Source organism: Orbicella franksi, chromosome 4 (genome assembly GCF_964199315.1).
Source record: "Orbicella franksi chromosome 4, jaOrbFran1.1, whole genome shotgun sequence".
NCBI classification, from domain to species: domain Eukaryota; kingdom Metazoa; phylum Cnidaria; class Anthozoa; order Scleractinia; family Merulinidae; genus Orbicella; species Orbicella franksi.
This window is the reverse complement of record NC_138148.1, coordinates 16,751,721-16,769,748: the sequence shown is the minus strand read 5'-3', so window position 1 is coordinate 16,769,748 and position 18,028 is coordinate 16,751,721. Positions and strand designations below refer to the sequence as shown.

General features: G+C 38.7%; 1 protein-coding gene across 1 annotated transcript; it reads left to right on the top strand.

Annotated features, from left to right (window-relative positions):
• The first annotated feature begins 42 nt into the window (after positions 1-42).
• On the top strand, positions 43-18,019 carry LOC145485562 (uncharacterized). Its single transcript, XM_081464214.1, has 15 exons — positions 43-193; positions 1,469-1,623; positions 1,728-1,823; positions 2,244-2,321; positions 2,647-2,724; positions 5,027-5,087; positions 5,464-5,576; positions 7,222-7,340; positions 8,596-8,706; positions 9,267-9,346; positions 11,837-12,730; positions 14,558-14,675; positions 15,089-15,186; positions 16,851-17,051; positions 17,604-18,019. The coding sequence occupies exons 1-15, from the start codon at positions 43-45 to the stop codon at positions 17,711-17,713; spliced, it is 2,463 nt and encodes an 820-aa protein (XP_081320340.1). The 3' UTR covers positions 17,714-18,019.
• The last annotated feature ends 9 nt before the right edge of the window (positions 18,020-18,028 follow it).

Here is an 18,028-nt window from a genome sequence, read left to right as displayed (position 1 = left end):
CCCTCTCCTTAATGCCCAGTTTCCCAGAGCGGGATTTTCAAAATGGCGGAAGACTCAGTCGTCTGCGTGAGCTTCGATGGAATATTGGAGCCAGCGAGCCCGTCATTGCAGAATTGTATCAAATTTTCAAAGAGTGGAAGATACTTAAGTGCCTTGTGTGACTTTGGAGTTGTCTCTATTTGCCAGTTGACAGGTACATTAGGAGTAAATTACGGAAACAAAATTAGAGTTTCCTGAATACGTGACCTCATTAATTGCATCCCGACAAAATGTTGTAGAGTAACCTGGACTTGGCATTGAGGAAGGGTTAGGCCCGAAACGTCTCCTATAAACATCGTTTTTAATTTGGCACTGCGTTATTACTATTTACAACTTTTCAACTGTTCACTGCACGCCACGCAGCAGATTACTGATCCGCACAGTTGAGGCGCATTGGGCTACTGTCCCATCTACGGAGAGTAGCAGCTCTCAAGATTGCTGGAACTATTTTCTCCCAATTGAATATAGCTTGCTCATGAGTAGGCAAGATGACCCAAATTTATCCTGCACTGTGATTGGCTACCCGAGCAGGCCAGGGGCTACAGTATCTTGCCCACTTGGGGTTGCCCTATACATCGCACAAGGAAACAGTGTGCTATATGTCCTGTAAATCCTTTTTGGACCAATTAAAGCTTGCTTAGTCAAAATGGCGTGATATAATTTTGCCTCTTGGTCCATACACATGCAAAAGAAAAAGATCTTGACTTGCCAAATTGACCAATATTCAGTGGTCTTGACCTTATGCTTTGTCAGTAATCCATATGTGTCACAAATACATTTTTTTTTTTTACTTTAAATACAAATATATTATGAAGTCCATTAATATAGCTGCATAACCAGGTCTATTTGCTTATCTGAGCCACAAGCTTACAGCTACATACGTTTAGGAACCACTGTGTGACAGATGTAGAATCTGTGCAAGCAACTATGGGTATAACGATTAATCGAATTCTTGATTAATCGTAATTATGAAAGTTTGGTCGATTCACGATTCTTTGATTCCACATTTCGATTTTGGTTTGATTTTTTGCATACCTTTCCCAGAGTGTTCTCAGTGAGTTATTGTATTGTGAAATCAGAATCCAGAACTCTTTGAAATGTGCACTTTTGATTAGAGAGTAAAGATGTTTACAGTTTGTGTACCATGTTGTGTTGCTTGGTAAAAATGTTGCCCTTCTACCACCCGTTGAGAATTTCTAAATAAGGCAAACCACGTGCGACACCTCCATTGTATCCTCAAATTAAGGGTTTAGATTACATTTGTGTATCATGTAAGAATTAAAAACATTAATATTTTGCATAATCCAATTGAAATAATCAAAATCAAAAGGCAATAATCGAAATTGAATTGAATTACAAGGAATATGAATCGTACAAGCAACCAGGCTACATGTACATGTTTATTCCAGTTCTTGCTAACAATATTTTTTTTTTCTTCTTCTTCTTCTTTTGGTTGGTGAAGACTTCAAGGTAGTCTTAGTTAAAAGACTCACATTTGGCAAAGGTGAACTTCTTGAGGGTCATGCCTGGTCCAGCGATGATCAAATATTTGCTGTAGCTGGATACAAGATTTATCTTTCTAAAGTAAGCATTATTTTGTCACAGAGTATTTTCTCACCCAAGAACCTATTTACCAATATTATTTCTCAATCTTACAGTACTTTCAAATGTTGTATATTCCTTATCAGGTCTGTCAGGGATTTACCAGTCTTTATACCATTCCCTTGTATTACATGCCAAAAGACATTTCCTTAATCTTGACTGATTGTTCTTCTCCACAAAAGGTAAGTGTTCTGTAGATTATTTTACATTAGTTTTAGATTTTAAGGAAAATGACCAATTTTTTAAGTTTGAAAGACATGTTTCGACAGAACTTCTGCCATCTTCCTTAAAATCTTTACATGTCTGCTGCTATCTACACATTAGTTTTAATTAATAATCATCATGCAAAATGTAATTTTTAATTAATAGTTAGCTCCCAGTCTGTGGTAGTCTTTTCAATTTATTTAGTCTTCAACAAAAACTGGAAGAAACAAAAGATATGTTAACATCCGGTAAAAATTACTGTATACAGTAATTGCAGTGTATAATTTTGTTATTTTAAGTGGTGTACAAGATGCTGTTTTCTAGACTAAAACTACAAATTTGAACTAAAAATAAAACCAACTTTTGCAGCATGTATATTTTTCTTTTGGATTTTGCAGGTGTATAGTTTAGCTGTTGCTGGTCCAAATGGAGTTGAACTGTATCAAATGGAGATAGGAGACTTTAAAATGATAACTGTAAGTTCACTGCATTAAACAATGCCAAATATAATTGACCACCTTGTGATTGGTCAGTTCAAGTTTAAAATAGCTACATAAAGTCATTCACATGTGTTTTTAGAAAACAACACTCAAGGTAAATCACCTACTGGAAAGAGAGCACTAAATGAACAACTCAAGTACTCAACATGTTTCATTATAGCAAGGCATTTTTGATCTTGACTCCATACTGAAGCTTACTGAAGCTTATGATGTAAAGTGCACTTGATCATTTCATGGAAAGTCCCACTGTATAAAGTTTTAAACTTTTTATTATTACTCAATGCCCTCTTCTTTACATTAGGGTGGTTCCTCATCACTCCATTCAGATCTGGCCATTGCACTGGTTGAATTTTCTCCTGATGAACATTACCTAGCTGTGGTATGGTGTGTTAATATGTAGTTCAATTGCAATTTAAAAGAAAAAAACTCCTGGATGAATTAAGCACCAGGGAATGAATTACTGACTTCAAATCTTATCGAAAGAACAGTTACACACTTACAATAAATGGTAATGTTGTTATAATATTTAAAAATAATTAGCTTGTTCAATTATTAAAATATAGTTTGTTAATTAAATGAGAAAGTCACTTTAAAAAGCTTACTTTTTCATTTCCACCTATAGTAAGTAAACACTCACCACAAAGTTTCAGCCTCTAAAGTGCCTGCTATCCTGAAAGAAATTCGTCTTGAAAGAAGCCCAAAATTTGACTTTGGAGGCTGCCATTTTGAAAAGTTCTGTACTTGGCAGCCAGGCTGTGTTTATGTGATGTCATTCTGTCCGACTCGAAATTGACGGAAAGCAGAGAAACCTGATTTACTGACTTGGCATCCTTCACAAGGTCAGCAAAGTGTATTCTTTTCAACCGATTATCCACTTCACTATCTTCACTGCTATCATTTTCAGGGTTTGGAGCATGTTTGGCTTGAAATACTATGCCACAAGAGCAGCCATTACCCAGAGTGGTAGTTAAAAGGCTTGTCGGAAGCCATCAGAATGAAATCCCTTGGACAGAATGACATCATGAAAATGCAGCCTGGCTGCTGAGTACTGTTTAAAATGGTGGCAACTTTGTCTGATTTTGGGCTTCTTTGGAGATGAATTCAATAAGGAAAACCAGCACTTTAGAGGCTGAAACTTCGTTGAGTGGCTAAACTTAGTGCAAGGTTTTTATTAGCGTCGACCAAAAAATATGTTTTCTGTATTGACCTTCTTGTTTAAAAGCTACAATGTGCAATTCCAGAAAATATCCATGATACATGTACTTCCCCCACAGAAGGGATATTTGGAATTTCTGAGGGGACTGGGAGTTCTGTAAGACCAAAACATTTGAAGACATGGATGAAGCTTAACTGAAATTTCCGGAGATGGGTTCGGGGGGGACGGGGGGGGGGGGGGGAGGGGAAATAACCTCGCTCCCAGGGTCAAGAAGTTGAGAGATCCTGGGAATGAGGTTGGGGGGAGGGGTCCTTAGAAAAAAAATCCCTTCTTTGGGGGAGGTATGTATATTTTCTGGAACTACACGATATTATATATATGTTATTTGCCGGCTGGGAGGTCCGTATGGTGAAAAACTGTGACCTCGGGCTTGAAAATGCATTTTCAAGACCTTGGTCACAGTTTTTCACCATACGGACCGACCGTAAGCCGGCAAATAACATTTTTTTTTTCCTGCAGTAAATTGGTTTTACAGATTACAAATGGGTTTGTTTATGCAATTCTTGTTATTGAATTGGCTTGGGTGCCGTCTACTAACGATTTGAAAAAGATCTTGGCAACGAGCAAGTAACTCAGATAGTAGACAAAGAAAGATGTATTAAAAAACTTTTTTTTTTTTCGAACTACTTTGTGTTAGTTCCATTTATTTCACCAGTTACATTTTCCAAAGTTGTTTTTGCGGTGTGAAATTTCGTGCGAAGTTTGAAGTTTTACTACAAGAACAATTTCTGTCAGTTGTTGCTTTTAAAATCACTTTGCCACTTTTCTACCATAAATTGAATAGCAAAAAGCGAGGAAATTCGTTAAGTGTATTCCACACAAATTGGTCTAAATACAGCAACAATCAGAGAGGTAAACTCGACTAAAATTGTCTCAACTTTTACGGTGAGAGAAACACAGGATGACACGCCATTACAGCCCCAAGGTACACACAATTATAAAGCAAACTCTCACAACTTCAAAACAGTCAATTGGATTTACTTACAGTGACTTTCCTTGCCATTTTAAAGTGAACACAGATAAACTTGCGTTGACTAATCATCGACGGATGAGTGAAAAAGGCAAAAGATTGACGATTATCGCTATCTTTTAGGAGCAAAATTTAGCCAGTGGGGAAAAAAATCCAGCCCATGGGCCATGTCGTAAAAAGCTGGACGGGTCACGTGCGTACGATTAGCCAATCAAATTCGAGGATTTAGGATTCCGGCCTGCTCAGATGCTTGAGAAAAAAATAGACTGTTTTTATTATCATATATATTTTTTTTTTCACAAATAACAGCATTTTTTATTAATATTTTAAAACAAGGAGTACCAGGGAGGTTATGAATTTTGTGTACTGGATGTCTGTCCACATGGCCCATTGTACATTGTATCCTTTAATCTTATTCATTAATATATTTATTTATTTATTTCTATTTTTATTATTATTATCTATTTATTTATTTTTTTTTTTTTGAAATTGTAGGCAGCTCTTGATGGTCATTTTGGTATCTGGACTGTCTCAAGCTTGGACACGGACCAAAAAGGTTTATAAATTAGTTAATCACAGAGGAACACAAGGATGTTGAAAATTAATATAACAAACTGCTTCCAATTTGTTTTTCCTCTGCACCCTCCCCTGATGATTATAAGGCTTCCATTGCCTGCTTTGGATCTTTGTTAACTTGGTCTGTCTTCAAAGTTGTCAAGTTTCAGAGTACAAAGCTTTGTTGTCAGATTATGCAATTGATTTTCCCATGTTTTTCTAAGGAATATGCAGAATAGCCAAGTAGATCAGAGTTAAGCTGGCCAAGATCACAAAGTAGACAGCATTATTTTCACCATCAGCCTTCATGTACGTGTTTTACCTTTAACAACCCTGGCCTTTCTTCTAATAATCCTGTTTTACATAATTATTTACAGAGTTTTGGTATGTCCACCTTAAAACTGTGCGCATCACCAGCATGGAATTTTCACCAGATAGCACTATGGTTGCTGTGGCAGGTTGGGAAGGGTCCTGGCATTTGTACAGAAAGGTATGATGATTGTGTTAAGTCCCTGAAAAAAATGCTGTTGTTGTTGTTAATGTTGTTTTTGTCTTTGTAAGTCCCTGAAAGATGCTACGTAAATAAGGCAAAATACGAAAATATATATTATCTCATTCAATCTTAATTTCGCTGTACATATTTACACCCATCTGGGACTCAGGGGTTTCATTAATGATTTCAGCAGGAAGGCTGTAGGTTTTCACAGTCGGGCACCTTCCTCCAGGTGGTCAAACCACATGGGCTAAAACATCCTCGCAGCTACTTTAACCGAGGCCACCAAGTTCTTTTAAATTGACCAAGATATAGCATTATTATTGTACTTAAAACACAGATGGTCACATTCCAAATTTTTGCTTCTGTAGTGTGCAGCTGCTCGCTGTGATCAATGATTTTTCAGAGATCCATTTTTAATATCTAAGGTTTTCATTCATCTATTTGCACACGAGTTTGCCTGTTGGCCTTGCTCATAGTATATACACTTTGGGGTAACTACAGTTAAGGTGGCCGAACACAGTTTTCGTGCGCGCTTTTGCTGATGCAATTCACCGCGCGCACAAGAATTGCAAAAAACAAATATGCCGTCAAAAGAGCGATCATTTTATTTACGTAACACTCGCACTATCTGCGTTATTTTTCTGTATAATTGAACCTAGTGTATTGATGGCTTTAGTCTTTTATTACAAAGGTATGTTAGAAAAGGTAATGGTGCAAAGAACCCAGCAATTCTCAGCTTTTTATTTGTTACCGAAAGAACCCAGTTAAATGCAGCGCATGCGTAGTAAGTCAAAAAATTGCGATTGAATGAAAATTGCACTCTCGGAAATACGCCTATTACTCGAAAACCACTCATTAGAATTTCACGAAATTTGGCACGAAAATACTTAAGGAAATAAGTAACTGGAGTATTGAAAATAATTGAACTTTAACAAAGGAAATTCTAGATATTCCAGTGAACCTTCAACAAGGGATAATTAAAGATCTCTCTGTTAAATTATTAGCAAAATGGTGTTAACTTGTGAGAATCGTTACAAGCTCGTTGCATGCAAATTATAAAGAAAATCTAATGGCTAGATTTTCTATAAATAAACAAAACCGATTTTAAAAGCCTGTTTATATTTATTCATGTTGCCATGGCAACGGTACATACGTCAGCTTAACCATCAAAAAACCAAAGTTTGTGTTGTTAACTTGCTTGCTGCCATTTTTGGCGACCGAGGGATCAAGGGTTTTAGAGGAAAAGGTGAATGAACACAGTTATCAAAAACTGTGTTCAGCCACCTTAACATCGTTTTTAATTATTATCTGCTTCACTAAGCAGTTCTACATGTTATTCTAACTTCCAATGTTATGGCAAAATAAACTACTTGAGTGATAGTAGAAAAGACGACAGACACTGGGTAAAACTGTGAAGTCTAACAAACTACACTAGACTACTCTGACTTTGGAGTAACTGACAAACAGTATGTTACAATTATAATATCTAGCAGTATTTCATAGGCTCAAATGATTTATTCCAGTTGATGGGAATCACTCTTAAAATGACATTTCTAAACTCTGGCATAGTAGCACGATTTGAATATCCCTCTCGTTTTTATGAACTGTACAAAATGTACGTTGTATTTCCATATTTTAGATAGTTCAGGATGAGAAGGTGACATGGGAAGAATTTCATTACAGCACAAGTGTAGATAGAGTGTCTGGAGATCTACCTGGGTCCTTCATAAGCTGGTCTCCAGATAACAGATTTGTGAGGCTAGTAAAATTTTTTACTTAATTTTCATTTCCGAAAACTAGCAAATCACCTGATGCTTTCAACAAATTTTACATTTACTGTTAGCAGTGCCTTTGTATCGAAACGACTATAAACCCTTCAGCCTACCAGGTCCTGTCCACTAATGGGCCAGAGTTTCGGCATGTTCTAAGCTGTCAGAACGTTATAAACTGCCTCATGTGGTGAGGAGTTAGCAAAAGACCAGAGTCAAAATTTCCCCAGACCTTTGAATTAATTTCTTATCATATCAAGCATTGGGACATATATACATTCCTGGCAAAAAAAAAAAAAAAAAAAAAAAAAATACTTCGGATGGTGAAATTCCGCACGTATAATTTTCGGTCACTTTTTGTATTCATGCATTTCGGACGAATTTATGGACACTTAAACAAAGCTAAAGTGAACTTACGGCTACAAACCACGCAGTGGACTGAAAGAACGTCTGTCAAAAAAAAAAATTGTTACTGCACCCTCAAGGTTGTACAGATACACCGACGAGAAAGCAACACAAATTGTATCACCGAGCTGTTTCGTATCTCAATAAGTGTATCAACTATAGTGCGCTCCGTAAAGAAAATTAAGAGCTTTGGAGCTACTTCAAAGTTTTATGCAGCGCTGTAAATATTTCGGACGCTTAATATTTTGGAAGCTTAAAAATTTCGGACCGTTTTACTATTTTATTTTCGGACACTTTTTTAGTCCGAAATTGAAATCGTCCGAAATTTTTTGCAAGAACTATCGATTCTGTTGAATTCATTCAGCCGTTTATTATTCCCAAAGGTGATTGTAATCGTCTAAGTAGATGTCTCCACAATCTCGTGATAATTTATCTCCAAGCATTTACCACTGACCACAGAATTTTCCAAACTATGTCACAAAAAATTTAAAGAAAGATATATATTATCGGCATTTAAAGGAGCTACGTCAAGGTTTGCGCACCTCGAAAAGTTTAGGCTATTTTTTTCAAGTTCGTCGTCGTTTATAATCCTTGTCAATCTTCCCCATCCTTAACCATCCCTGTTCCTTTATGGTTTATTATTATCTCTTTGATGTTTTTCTGTCTTCGTAAGTGACTATTTTCAGGTTTCCTTTGATTTCAAGGTTAGCTTGTACGTAGCCAAAATACCTCAAAATGTCGTGACTGAGCTTCTTTAACAAGATAAACTTAGAATAGTTTTCTCTACGGGACTGCAAAGATTAAATGTTGAATGGAAGTGTATTATGTTCTTTTCCCAGGTTGATTCAGTGCAATGACAAGACATCTTGTCTATCGACATTTGATACTCAAACTTCAGTCACCACAGGAATTCCTCTTGATGGCATCGTGAAGGGACTAGCAAGTTTCCGGTACATACAGTGCATGTATGCACAACCTCGATCGCAAGGGAGGCAAAACAAGAGAGCCTGGGACTGGGGTTGATGCATGCAGTACTAAGATATGTATAATCTGTCCAGACGACTTTTGAACTTTTAGATGCACCAAGGCCTCAGTTCGTCACTAAAGACTTGGAAAAGCAGATAGAGCTATTACCGTCCTGGCAAAAAGCAACTCGGAAATGGTCTATTTGCCTGGTACCCTTCTTTGTAAACGCACACAAAGTCATGGTCCTTTTGAACCAACTTCTTAGTTCGTAGTGCAAGACGCACTTGAGCAGATGGTTTTTCTTGACGTATAATCCATCTTGTGTCCGGCCAACCTTGCAATGAGAAGCGTAATCGGGCGCACTGGAAAAGCTAATCTCGCCCGGACAGATTATGCTTCTTCAGTATAGACACTGCCATGTAAACTAATAACCAAACTTTTGTTTAGTTTTAGTTTTCAACCTTACACTGGTGTCACTTTTATTGAAAATTGATATTTCAACAATATTTAAGTTGTCAAACTTATTATGTGTTCTTTGTATTAGGCGAATGTTAGGAGACTACACCCTCTGTGTGTTGAGATCCAAGCAGTGTTTTTTGGTAAAGTGGCCAACAAGTGTGTCGGGTAAGTGATGTGTACTCTCTCCCGTGTAGATGTTAAGAACCATTTTCTAAGAATGAGTTTTACAGAATACAGCAAAAACCTGCGTACAAGAATTTAGTGGTTTGAGAACCTACTGGCAGAAATTTTCCATTTTAAAACCCAAAATAATAGAACCTGCTTAGCCAAGCTAGATCAAGCAGGTTCTTGTTTGTGGGTTACAGTTAAATTATGAACTCTTGTTATACAGGCAACACTGCTCAGAGCGGTTTTTAATTGAGTGTCATAAAACCAAAACCAAACCAATTACTTAACCAATTAGACTATTCAGCTCATCTCAAACTGTAGTAGAACTAAAACCAAAGTACATATAATTTTCGTACTATCTTTCGACACCCAATTTAAAACCGTTCTATGCATTCTGTAATCAGTTGTGTTAAGCCATAATACAGTTGTGAATTAATACTGTATATTTACGGACTAGACCAAACCCAAGTTTATTTATTTTTCTGGTAATCAAAACCTATATCCCTTTCACAGAAATTAAGAACCCAATGAGAACCTATTTGTACTTAGCCTAAACTGCGAATAACTATTCTAAAACACAGGAACCTATTTTGCCAGACTTGAAAAAATGTAGGTTCTTACATGCGGATTTCAACTTTAGCCACAGACCAGTTACTTGTGTGTCTACTGATTTTGCCCTTGCAACAGACCATATTCATCGAAGAAACCATTTTCAACGTTTGAAAGACAAATTCCTATTTAACTTGAAAAAAAATATGCGAGCAATCGTCAAGCGCTCTATTTTTACTCAACAACAAAATTGGGACGCGGGAAAGAATAGATTCAGCGCCCGTGTTTATTCAAAACACTAAATTTGAAGAGCCATAAGGTTGGAGTGTTTTACCCTTGATCGTTCACTAGCAAGTTCTTCGGGTTAATGAAGTCAGTTATAGAAGTCAAGATACGCCTTATTGAATGGGAAGTCGGTCAATGTATTCTATAGATCGTGCAAGATTAATGATAAGATGAATACTTCTCCATAGACGACCGTTCTTCGGTTGAGACCTGAACTTGTTTCAGAATTGCTTAGGTTTTGCTGATAGCGCTGTTACCGTCCTGACGAATTATCCATTTCCAAGCCGTCTCTGTAATGACACGCGCAACGAACCGGAAGCGTAGTAGGCCATTTCCCAGTTACCTTGTGCCTTGTACCTTGATCAGATGAATACCTCTCCATAGACGACCGTTCCTCGGTTGAGACCTGAACTTGCTTCAGGATTGATTAGGTGTTGCATCTCCACGCTCTGTGATTGGTCCTGAAAAAATTCGCTTCCTTCTCTCCCAGACTCTCAATTAATCAGATGCCGAAAAAGAAACCGAAAACCGAAACCAATTGCCTCCTGCTCCTGTGAGTTTTCTGTAGCTTAGCGCCTGTAACGTGTTCTTCGAGCTCTATTTGGTTCGCTGTGTTGTTCAGTTTTCGTGTAAACTGGCTATTGTCGTTGCGTTCTAGTTTTGGGACACTTGACTAAAATCTGCGGTTTTACGTACCACCAAAGCACATAGTCAAAGCTCTCCTTAGCTCCTCCTTTTGAGTGCTTTCATTAGCAAACATCTCTAGTCGTGACTTCCGTCGTGAAACCGCTCCGTTCGAATTGTTTCTCAAACTATATAATGGTCTATAATCACAAGCTCTTGCAAGCGACTGCTCCGGTAAGCGACCGCGACCACTTTGGAGAAGTAGCAACTGGCCTTTCTTTTGTTTTTGGTGAAGTTCTCGTAAGCTATATAGTAGTCAAAACTATCTGTGATAGATAGTGAGTAGCATAGCAGTGTGCGCTTGTTAACAAAATGTCGGCCACTTCTTTGCGTTTTCGAGGTGTCTGCGAAGAGAATTTAGATAAAGTTATGAACGACTAGTAGATTTATACTAAAACCATTAGATTGTTCGCTCTCGATTTTTATGCGTGATAGAAATCTCGCTCTCATAATCTTATTGCTTAATTTAAACATAAGTGGAAGTTTGGGAGAACGAGAAATACTGTGGGAACATGAGCCGCGGGCGAGTGTTTCCACAGCTTTTTCGAGTTCTCCCAAACTTTCACAGCCCGAGTCAAAGATCACGCATAGAATCGAGAGCGAATAATCTAATTGTTTTGGTATAAATCTACTAGTCGTTCAAAACTTTATCTAAATCCTCTTCACAGACACTTCGAAAGTGCCAAGAAGCGGCCGTCATTTTGTTAAAAACTGGCGCAAGTGACCACGCAATCATCCATTCAGCGCGAGGTCGCCCCCAAAACTCTACCCTCGTAGGCGATCAACTTACTTACAACCACTTTTTCGAATTAAAGAGGTGGTCGCTTAGAATATCTTCTACTGCAAATATCTAGAAGAAATTTTTAGTCTCGAACTTGACACTAACTATCCTCACTACCATAGGTATTAGCACCACTCATTTCTGTTTGAATACATATATGAGAGCATTTTTGTTACCCCCCCCAACAGCCTCAGTCAAGGCCAGTGCCGCTCATGAAGAAGAAACAAAGCTTTTATTTCAAGAATCATTGGAGGGATCTTTGCTGGCAGAACGTTCGGCTGCAGGTGGTGTTACTCTGCTGTGGAGAAGGGCTCCACAAGACATCCTTGCCTTACTAAGGAACATAAGCGAGAGAGGGTCAGAAATAGGGCAAAGTTATAAACCATCTGAAATGCAGCAGTGTTCAGTGCGTGAAACAATAAGTGACAATAAACACCAACGAGATGAAGAGGGGTCAGGGAGTGCGCAGTGCAATCAAGATGAAATCTTCAGGACCGAAGTTCTGCAAAAAGGCGATGGTCATCTTAAATCACTTACAGACTGCAGACAAGGAAACAACAGAAAGAACTTTATGAAATCTTCAGAAGGTAGCTCTAAAAATACAGAGGTGAGCAACGATAGGTCAAAAGTAGAGGAAAACGGCAAGACAAATGAATACAGAAGTTTGAAAGAAGCAGAACGTAACTCGCCTGAAATGCCAGTCGACTTTAACGCTTTTGGGTCTACCGAGAATTCTTTGGGAAACATAAGTCAAACAGGCAATGTGCTGACCACTTCTGGTGGATCTTTTACAAAAGGACGTTGTACGAAGTCAAACGAACAATCTGATGCTCCGTGTACGTCCAGGCTATCAAATGAGGTCATGTTCATAGAAGCACCATTTCTTAACCCGAGACTCTTTCAGAAGTCTGGTACTAACAGCTTGTCACCTTCACTAAGCAGTACTGTGAAATTGTTGATCTCAACAAATTATGTCATAGTCGTCATCTTGCCTCTGCTAGCTCATGTCTATCACTACGAACAGGAAGAATGGCAAAGTCTGCTTTTTCCCGTTGCGGTGAAGAGCTGCTGTATCGCACAAGGTAAGTTCGAGTTTAAACTCACATGTAAGGCCTAAGTAAGAGATTTTCTCCACGTGAACACTTCCGACATGCCTAACTCGCCTACCAGGGATAAGTCCCTGCATATGGAGCATGCGCAAAACTAGGATGACCATGGCGTGAGGACAAAGGAAACCTTCCCACCAGGAACATTTTTTCCCCATATTAAAAAGCTCTCATTTTCAATCTTAACCTTTCTGGTATTGTTGTTTTGGAACCTTACTGTAACACCTCTTGATGTTATAAACGGCAATTCTTTTAGCTGCCTGCTCGCTACTGGTGGAAATTAAAACGATTGTTTTGATGGAGACTGAAAAAAAAAAATTACATGATTCAGGTAATGGAACTTTTCGGCGATACGGCGGCCATTTTGAATTCAATTGTTTCATACTATTAAATTTGCCCCCTTGAGTATAATAACTATTTGAAACCTTGATAGCTATTTAAAACCATAGAATCCAAAGTGGCCGCCGTATCGCTTAAAAGTTCCATTGTCGTATTTAGTGCAGGAATGCAAATTCAATTTTTCTTTGTTCCGTGGTTGGCACTTAAAACGTTAGGGTATTTTGGCGCCAATCTAGGCTTGCAATCCACCGTAGGAAAAAAGATGGCGGCTGTACATTTTACCACAATACCTTGCGAACCTAACACAGCCTCAAAGGCACAAAGAAAGCGGAATTTTTACGATATTTGTCCCTCTACTAAAGGCATTAAGTAGTCTAGGTTTGAAGATTTTAGAACGTTTCTGTACGTTTTTATGAACGTTGTCAAGGTTTTCATGCGCTAAGAACTATGGGTAAACGTACCAGTCGCCATATTTTTTCCTACGGAGGATTTCAAAAGCAATGTTTTATTATTTAGTTGAGTCGGTAGGCTTCCTATAAGGACAGTGTTGGATTAAAATATTCTGTTGGTCACATACCGTATTTATTCGATTAAGCGCCCAGGGCGCTTATTAAAATTTTGGACTTTCAGGGTGAGCGCTTATTCGAGTTAGGCGCTTATTCGAGGCTGGGCGCTTATTAAATTTTCACCATTTTCAATAAGGAAAAAGTTTATTTTGTAACAACACAATAAATAAGAACAAAACATGACAAAATATTAAAGCGTATAAATTGTAACTGTTCATTGTTCGGTTTATGCCCAGGACTAACAACTCATTGTTCGTCCTTCGCAGAGGTCTCTTTAGCTATCATATTTCTCAATCAACTTCAATGTCATCGTCGCTCAGCTCAATAAGTACACTTTCTGGTGCTGCCTCCTCGACATCCGACAGCGTAACGTCAGCAAATGGGTCAGTCGCGCGAGAAGCTGTTAGGGCTTGCTGGATGGATGCCAGGCGATCTTGCCCTGCATGACAAGGTTGACACTCTTTTAGGCAATGAATCTGATCATCTTCCAACGTTGTCATGAAATTTTCAGACAATGAAACTAGAGATTGTGAGCCATTAAAGAAATACCGTAATAATCAATACCCGTATTCCTCTTGTGCACTTTATTACTATTATTATCATTATCATTATCATTATCATTATCATTATCATTATCATTATCATTATCATTATCATTATTATTATTTTTCTTTTTTTGGGGGGGAGGGGGTGGGCGCTTATTCGAGGTTGGGCGCTTAAAAAGTACTTTTTGGGGATGGGGTGGTGGGGGTGGGTGCTTTTTCGAGGTTGGGCGCTTCTTAACTTTTTCTACCTTCAGGGTGGGCGCTTATTCGAGGTAGAGCGCTTAATCGAATAAATACGGTAATTCCTTGTTATCCATTAAATTCTTGGATCTATGATCATTTCAACTTTTCAGGTAAATACCTTGTGCTTCTCACGAATGAAGGTGGGCTAAGGATTTGGTGTGTACAGAGTATGGCAATGTTGTATAGCTCACAGGAGGTTCTTTGTGCCACTAAGAGTGACTATGAAAGGTAATATCTGTTGTACACAACCGATTAACGTCAGGTTGACTAAATTACATGTAAGTCGCTCGTATTAATCAAAATTAACTCGGGAAAACCATCGGTGTTCATTGTGTTAATTCGATAAGGATGCAAGTCCGAAATTGTGTAGATTTTAGGGCATATCAACCGGGTTTACACTTTTTTTCTAAGGTATGACGATTCGAGATATACCAGTTTATTAACATCTCCACGTAAAAGTTTTCAATCGACCAAGAACAGGTCAAGTTGAACACGTTTCGTATGGGTGTAAACGTATTTTTATTAGAAATGTTCTTCGTTACTATAATTTCCGTTCAAGATAGCGGGGAGTCCGGATTAACCTAGCTCAAGATTACGACTGTAATGCCATTTTCTGTATCTTGTGTTGTCTTGTAATAAAGATGCACCATGACAGGACAACTGTTTGAGCCCCGATTTGCTATTGTCAAGCTGGACAAGGCTGGCGCGGGAGAAGTGTTACGCGTTTCTTTTCAGCCAAGTAAGTCAGAAAATTGTAATGTCCGGCCTCAAACGCCTATTTTACACCTGTTCTGTTATCGCGACGTCACCAAAGTCCAGGCACTAAACCTTTCGCCAGGTTAAAGTGACTGATCACTTCAGTTACATCACTACTAAACAATTAGACTATGAGCTCGAGATTTCTACCGCGTGATAGTTGAGTCGGGCTGCGCCCTCGTCAACTATCACGCATAGAAATCGAGAGCGAATAATCTAATTGTTTTAGTATAAATCTACTAGTCGTTCAAAACTTAAACTAATTAACAAATGGTAAACGCCATAGCGTGTACTATTGAGTTATGGATGCACGCGGAAGGTTGCTAAGCACGAAAGAAGCGTAAGAGTCGCACTCGGCTATCGCCTCGTGCGACTCTAGCTTCTTGAGTGCTTAGCAAACCTCCCAAGTGTATCCATAACTCAATAGTGCACGCTATGGCGTTTACCATTTGTTTTATAACATAACACTGAGACATTGGAACAACAGAAGTCCTTTTATTGAGCTACATCACAAAAAAATGTTCGTGTAGTCTTACATGACAAGAGAAAACAAGCGCGCGAAAATTCATTTATGACAACCGACTGCACACCAGTAGCTCGATAAAGTTTCATCTTCAGACAACTGTGAAGACAGTTTCGCATTTCTGGCAGAAGAACGTCGGCCATAACTTTGGAAACAATGTCTGTCAAAAGATTTGCTTTGTAAACATTAGCACACACGTCAGCAGCGTACACCCATGGGCAAATAGTAGATGCTAAATTAACCAATCAGAGTGCGCGCTCTGCTTTAGTTATGTTATAAATATTCTTCACAGACACTTCGAAAACACAAAGAAGCGACCGTCATTCTGTTAACAAGCGCACACTGCTACGCTACTCACTATCTATCACAGAATAGATAGTGAGTAACGTAGCCAATCAGAGAACGGCAGTCGTGATAGAACGCTAGTAGATTTATACTAAAAATATATAGTAAGGTACTGTAGTACTTGCGAATTGTGCATTGATTTACTTACATTATACATTGGTGGTAACATTGGTCGGGGATTTCTACAAAGCCGAAAAGATGAAAGAAGGCAATCTCTTCCGTTATTGTTTGAATTGGAAAAAAATAAAGACCAGTGTAGTCTTTTCTTTTGCTGGATTTGATACCCTGGTTCCAAAGTTCTTCCTCTTTTTCTTCTGACGCGGAAACGCAAAACCACTGTCAGTAGCCATTTCATGGCTTAGGGCCGGCTTTTTCAAAGCCCGATTAAGCTAACCCAAGATTAGCCAGAATTTTGATTTCAATTTTGTAACTTTTCCGTGAGGTTTTCTGTTTATATTGTTTGTCTTTCAGTTTTGAGTTTGAATAATCTTAAACTGCACAATACAAAAGCAATGAAAAACATTTTTATACAAGAAAAATTGATACTTTGGTTAACTTTTAATCCTGGGTTAGCGTTAACCAGCTTTCGAACAAACCGGCCCAGATTTAATTCAGAAATGTTGAGGAGAAAAACTCTGGTTAGGGTATGCGTGTAGAGACGCCGTTTGGAGAGGAACGATTCCTCGTAACTTATTTTAGCGCTCCCAGTTTTCGTGTCGAACCGTTTTCAACATTGACAAGTTTCCATTGTTGTTTACACATGAAACTGGAACTTTCAGACCGCAGTGATTTCAGAGTGTCCGTGACACGCTTGCTGGTGTGTTACCCTGGCCTAATGGGCGTTAGCTTTGCAAGTCAAGTATGTGGCTGTGTCGGTCACCTCATCATCTTCAAACAAAGACAATATTCTGAGGATGACGATGAGACGAGTCAAGAACATAAGGAGTTATCTCTCGCAAAATGGGTCGTTATAACCCCAGGTACTAACGTTAACAAACCTGGAACATATTTATCAATCACGCTCATTCGCGAGACTTCTTTTCGTTGACCAAAAAGGTTTAGGCTTCCAAAGAATTAAGCGATTTTCGTAAAGAGGGTGTGAGGTATTCATTCAGCCCTCCTTCCGTTTCTCCCTCCTTCCCGGTTTTGCTCCCTCTCAATGTCTCTCGAAGCTCCTTCCTTACTTTCCAAGCCGCCTTTCTCTCACTACTCTCCTTCTCTTCTTCTCTCCTTACTTCCTGTCCTGCCGCTTAACCTGCGCCTCCCTCGCACCCTCGCTTTCTTCCTCCCTTCTTCCCTTCCCTACCTCTCTACCCCCTGTCTCTATCTCCGCTTTTCTTTCTGTCGTCCTCCTCCGCCCCTCCCCTTCCCTCCATTGAGTGAGTATTTGTTTGTTTGTTTCTTTTGATTTGATGTTTGTGCCAAACCTATTACTTGTGAAAACGTCTGCAGCTGTTCTTAGCTTGCATCAAATTTTAGAGCTCTTGATAATTTTAGACTGTACGTATGCTTTCCTATTTCTTTTTTCGTAGAGCGTCGCATTAGTAGCTCATATCTTGAAGAGCCAAACTGTTCCTTGGAGAAATTCATTATTCGTCATCACGGAGCTTTGGGTCAACTGGACAACTTGACGGTTACTTAAGCAATAGACCACAAGTTTTTATGGTTTATAGGCTGATAAACCACGCGGGATGTTGGAAGAACACGAGAAGAATTCGTAAAACACGAGCCGCAGGCGAGTGATTTACGAATTCTTCGAATGTTCTTCCATCATCCCAGGTGGTTTATTATGCCTCTAAACGATAAAAACTTGTGGTCTACTGCTTTTATATAATAATTCAGAAGACATGCGAAATTTCCTTGAGTTAACTGGCGCAATAAACCATAGCTGATTGACCAATGAGAGCGCGCGCATTCATTTAATTATTATATAAAACTCTATGGGCCGATTATTATG

Coding starts and splice junctions, on each gene's coding strand:
- LOC145485562 (XM_081464214.1), top strand. CDS start 43: ATGGCGGAAGACTCAGTCGTCTGCGTGAGCTTCGATGGAATATTGGAG. Junction 2,725..5,026: donor ATGAACATTACCTAGCTGTG/GTATGGTGTGTT, acceptor TTGAAATTGTAG/GCAGCTCTTGATGGTCATTT. Junction 8,707..9,266: donor AAGGGACTAGCAAGTTTCCG/GTACATACAGTG, acceptor TCTTTGTATTAG/GCGAATGTTAGGAGACTACA.